The sequence below is a fragment of the Rhinopithecus bieti genome, unplaced genomic scaffold (genome assembly GCF_001698545.2).
Source record: "Rhinopithecus bieti isolate Rb0 unplaced genomic scaffold, ASM169854v2 scaffold_73501, whole genome shotgun sequence".
Classification (NCBI taxonomy): domain Eukaryota; kingdom Metazoa; phylum Chordata; class Mammalia; order Primates; family Cercopithecidae; genus Rhinopithecus; species Rhinopithecus bieti.
In genome coordinates, this window is record NW_016827557.1 from 563,946 (window position 1) to 569,214 (window position 5,269).

Here is a 5,269-nt window from a genome sequence, read left to right on the forward strand (position 1 = left end):
AAAAAAAAAAAAAAAAAAAAGAAAGAAATACTAAAATAAAGCTTTTTAAACTGAAAGAAAGGCTTGGTTCTTCTATTTGAAAATACTGAATTGATTTGTCAGTTCAGGGTATGTGTGCGTGTGTGTGTGCCGAATATTCCAAACTGTCTCATACACTTTAACTTTTATTGATTTTAGAAGCAAAAATATTGCAAATACATAAAAATATCCTTGGAAGGCTTAATTAGTTCAATTTTTATACTTTTTTTAGTCCTATGAATTTTAATAATAAAATTGATTATTAAAGAATTGATTTAATTCTCTAAGAATTGATTTAGTCTTTGATTAATAAATGATTTAATCTTTGATTAAGTCTAGCTGAAGATGTAAAGATTAACTGAAATAAAAATTATAAAAATTTTATTCAGGCCGGGTGCGGTGGCTCACGCCTGTAATCCCAGCACTTTGGGAGACTGAGGTGGGCGGATCACGAGGTCAGGGGATCGAGACCATCCTGGTTAACACGATGAAACACTGTCTCTATTTAAAAAAAAATACAAAAAATTAGCCGGGCGTGTTGGCGGGCACCTGTGTTCCCAGCTACTCGGGAGGCTGAGGCTGGACAATGGTGTGAACCTGGGAGGCAGAGCTTGCAGTGAGCCGAGATTGCACCACTGCACTCCAGCCTGGGACACAGCAAGAGTCTGTCTCAAAAAAAAAAAAATTATTCAAAACTCACAATGATAGTGTTTATACAAAGAAGTATAAAAAGTAAGCTCTAGCCAGGCACGGCGGCTCACACCTGTAATCCCAGCACTTTAGAAGGCCAAGGAGGTTGAGACCATCCTAGCTAACACGGTGAAACCCCATCTCTACTAAAATCCCAAAAAATTAGCCAGCTGTGGTGGCGGGCACCTGTAGTCCCAGCTATTCGGGAGGCTGAGGCAGGAGAATGGGCGGAGCTTGCAGTGAGCTGAGATCGCGCCACTGCTCTCCAGCCTGGGTGACAGAGTGAGACTCTATCTCACAAAAAAAAAAAAAAAAAAAAAAAAAAAAAAAAAAAAAAAGGAAGCTCTATGTCTGAGTTGATGCAAGGCAAGGACATATTGTGTGGCAAAGTTAGAATTGCTGGCAAAGGAGACCCTAGAACAATAATCCCCGGAAATAACAGAAATTTCAGGGACAAATCCAGATCTTTGAAAACTGTGAAATTGAGGGAGCCTGAGCAGAGAGATCTCCAAGGAGCCAGGTACCATCTGTGTGCCAGGGTGAGAGGACAGAAAACGGACCAGGTCTGTCTCTGACAGGTTGAGCAGGTGGAGTGGGAAGGAGGGATCTGGAAGGCCAGGAGGGTGAAGGGAACTGTAGGGGTGGGTGGTGGTGGGCAGGGCTGGGATTTAGCCTCCTCCTCCCACTGCCCACCCACCCTTAGGAGCCCTTTGTGAGGGGGAGGCCCCAGCTCTGTGATGTGGGCCTGGGCCCCAATAAATACTTCCAGAGGGGATGCCCAGGGCTCAGTAGCCTGAGGACAGCAGTGCAGCTGACATGGATATTCTCTTTCCTCTGAGTGTTATTGATACAGAGCTGTGCCCCAGCCCCGTTCCCCAGATCATCCATCTCATCCTCTTCGTTGGGTTTAGCCTGGTGTTCCTCATCATCTTAAGCCCCTACTTTCCCAGGGAGCCGTCCTCAGTGCCTCCCAGAGAGGAGAACAGCGAGAACGTAAGGACCCCTCAGCCCACACCCAGCAGAGAATGATTCTATTTTTCCTGCTCTCTTTTCCACTTTTCCAAATCAAGCAGAGGCGCTCCTATGATGGGAAGTCTCATCCCTCTAGGGACAGCAGGGCAGGCAGGGGTTGGAGTGGGCATAGGATTTCCATCCCAAGCTCCCAGACCATCCATGGGGTGCACAGGAGGCATCAGAGCAAAAACAAACCCCGGGACTCAGCGGCGAGGACCCGGTCATGAGAGGGGTGAGGTCTCTGTGGGAGGACAGGCCCTGAGCCCGGGCTCATCAGCCGCCTTCCCGGGCAGGTGCCTCGGGGCCCGGCCTCTGTGTGGGGTGCTCTGGCGGCTCTGCTGAGCCCCTGAGAGCCTCCCACCTGAGCCTGGAGTCGCCTCTGGCCTCCTCGGAGGCAGAATCCTCCCCGCCAGCTCAGAGGCTCCTGCAGATGCAAGTGTGTGTGTTTCCCAAGCAGCGGAACAGGGACCAAGGACGCCCAGGGCGGGCCTCACATAGAAAACCCCTCCGTGCTTTTCAAAGAAGGAAACCAGAACAGGTTACTACACACTTTAGAAACGAGTGAAAGGAAAGAGAAGCACACAGGGCTCCATGAGCTGGGCGGAGAAAGTGTGTCATTCGTGAGCACTGTGAGTCTGCAGCTGTGGGGCAGGAGACTGAGACCCGGCCTGCGCCCTCACTCTGTCTTGTCTCTCAGGATCAAGGTGAAGTGGGGGAATGGCTCAGGATCGGAAATAAATATATCACCTGGAAAGGTAAGTCTCTGAGAGTCCCAGAAGCCCCAGAGATGACAGCTTCACCTGTTCCTAGGAACAAGCACCAAGTCTCCTAGGGAGTCATTTGCAGAGGCCTGATGGGGAAGCTCCTGGTAAGGCTAATGGAACCTGGGATATGTCTCCCATTCCCTGCTGGGATGAAGCCTCGGGGTCCAGGGAGCAGGTGTTGCCCAGGAGGGGACTGTGTGGGGGAGGGGACCAGAGACCACCTGGACGTGCTGGAAGGGATGCAGGTCTATGTGGGCAGCTGTTTAACATGGCTGAGTCCTCTTTGAGACTGCCCCTGTCCTCTCTCCCCAGGAGGTGGCATGTCGGGAAGCACTTTGTAAATGACAAAGTGCTGGCCCCCAGGCACCTGGCTCTCACTCTTGGGGCCATGTGGCCTTGGACAGGGATGCTGGGGCTCCAGGGTCTGATCCCCGATCCCGGGGTCTCCCCTAAGGGCACATGCACTCAGCCTCCTGTAAGTCCCAGTTCCCTCCCTCGCCACCATAACCCATCTCCTGCTTTCCAGATTGCAGAAGTCTCTTGAAAGAATTGGAGAACCTTGAGTTCTACACTTTCCTGTCGAAAAAGTGAGGCTCTTTCCCCTTCTCTCCAGTGTCCTCCTTCCTACCAGGACCTAGGATGCCAGCCCAGGGCCTGGGGCTGATCTGGGAGGGGAGATCACAGCCAGGATATCATTAAAGCCCTGGGGCAGGGGTAGGCAGAGCTTTGTGAAGTCAGCATGGGGGGCCCTGGAGAGGCGTGGGCCGCAGGGGCCCAGTGCTCCCGGCTGCAGCCTGTGCCTCCTGTCTGCTGCAGGTGCCTGAGGAAGCTCCTTGTTGAGGGCAGCTCCCATCACCTTCCACGCCAAGCCCGCTCGGGGTCAGTGTACAAACGAACGTCTGTGAGGAACCACCGGCCACGTGGGGGACGTGGGAAAGCTTCTCCCACCAGATTCCATGTGTCCCCGCGGGCTCCCCCGGCTCCTCTGGCCTCCGCGCCGTCATCAGTCCCGAAGACCTCTGTAGGGTCCTTTGAGTCTCTGTTATCCCTGAGCTCCTCCAAGCCACCAGAGCCTTTGCATCCCCTGAAGCAGCCTTCACACCAGCCACCTATGAGCACCCTATCACCAAACACGACCACCTCCGCAGAATCCTTGGGGTATCTGTCATCCCTCAGCTCCTCCCAGCGACCAGAGCCTTTGCGTCCCCTGGAGTGTCCTTCCTCCAGGCCACGTGGGCATTCCTTTCCCCGACGACGGAATCCTGGCTGGGTGTCCTGGACCGACTCCACGCAGGCTGATTCCGAAACTGACGCCACAATATGCCCAATGTGCAAGGCCCCTGCGCACTCCTGTCGACACAGCTGGTGGGTGCCTTCTAGTCCTCGAGTGATCCGAGGCGTTGGTCGCCGCAGTGATCTCGACCTGGGCCTCTCCTGGAGGCAGGAGGCTGCTAGAGCCTGGTGCCTCTGCACCTCCTCACAGTACCCATTCGAGCACCTTAATCTCCCCACCCACCTACCAAAGGCTTCCTTCTAGGGAGACCCCGCATGAGGGCAGGTGGAGGCAGGGACCCCTCTTCCCTCAGCTTGGATGTGCCAACACTGCTGGACGCACAAGACAACAAAATCCCAGACACTCCCATGGACACGGCACATCGACATCCAGGAACAATTGGGAATCTCCTGAGGACAACTTGGAGGCATGTCCCCTCATTCGGGCACTCCACAGATGCTAGAAACACGTGTTGTAATGGATTGGGAGAGGCGGAGACAGGGTCTAAACCTCCAGTCCCTGGAGCCCGTAAATCTGCTTGGGAGGCTTGGCCCGCACAGAGACTTCTTCCACAGCGCTGCACACAGAGACCTGCCACTGCAAAGCAAAGACCTCCCGCAGAGATCTCCGAGTGTCCGTTCTTCCTTCCTAGAGGATCTGAACTCACTTAGAAAATTGCCAGCACAGGAGGGATGACATCAGCTGTGCCCCCACCGGAGAACCCAGAGACTTTGGGTCATTGTCAACATTGTCGCTAGAATGGACTCTGCTAGGGAAGAGGCTCAGGAATTATTGGTCTTTTCAATGCCATTCTTTCCTAACAGCGCTGCAGATTCCATGTGTAACCTGCAAACTTCTGTTATCTGCAGTTCCCTGACCCACAGTTTAGAGAATCACAATTTTTTTTTCTTTTTTCTTTAGATGGGATCTCACTCTCTTGCTCAGGCTGGGGTGCGGTGGCACCATCTTGGCTCATCACAATCTCCGCCTCCCAGATTCAAGCCATTCTCCTGCCTCAGCCTCCTGAGTAGTTGGGATTACAGGCGCGTGTCAATGCACCCAGCTAATGTTTGTAATTTTAGCCTAGAGAGGGTGTCACCACGTTGGCCAGGCTGGTCTTGAACTCCTGACCTTGAGATATCTGCCCACCTCGGCCTCTCAAAGTGCTGGGATCATAGGCTTGAGCCACCACACCTGGATGAATCACAAATTTTAAACCTGAATAAAATGCTGCATCCTCCAATGAGAGTAAAATATCCTCTTTGCCCAATTTTAGTTATTTTCTAGTCAAACGGTATCAATGTTATATTTTAAAATTTCATTGGGTGACTTCCTTATTTTGGAAACATGATAAAGACCCACAGCAAATGGACTCTAGAAATTACACCAGCAGAGGCATGTGGGCTCACACTGGCCTCCAGGGGCTGTGCAACTGACACGTTATTTTGCACATAACTTGGGTCAGGTTTGTGAGGTCTGGTTTTTAAAATGAAGCAACAATCATATAAAG

At 52.1% G+C, this 5,269-nt stretch overlaps 1 protein-coding gene across 1 annotated transcript; it reads left to right on the forward strand.

Moving 5' to 3' along the window:
- Nucleotides 1–1,059: 1,059 nt before the first annotated feature.
- On the forward strand, nt 1,060–4,728 carry LOC108523376 (putative uncharacterized protein C5orf60). The gene is made up of 4 exons (XM_017863976.1): nt 1,060–1,701; nt 2,420–2,477; nt 3,013–3,073; nt 3,303–4,728. The coding sequence occupies exons 1-4, from the start codon at nt 1,525–1,527 to the stop codon at nt 4,021–4,023; spliced, it is 1,017 nt and encodes a 338-aa protein (XP_017719465.1). The 5' UTR covers nt 1,060–1,524; the 3' UTR covers nt 4,024–4,728.
- Nucleotides 4,729–5,269: the final 541 nt, after the last annotated feature.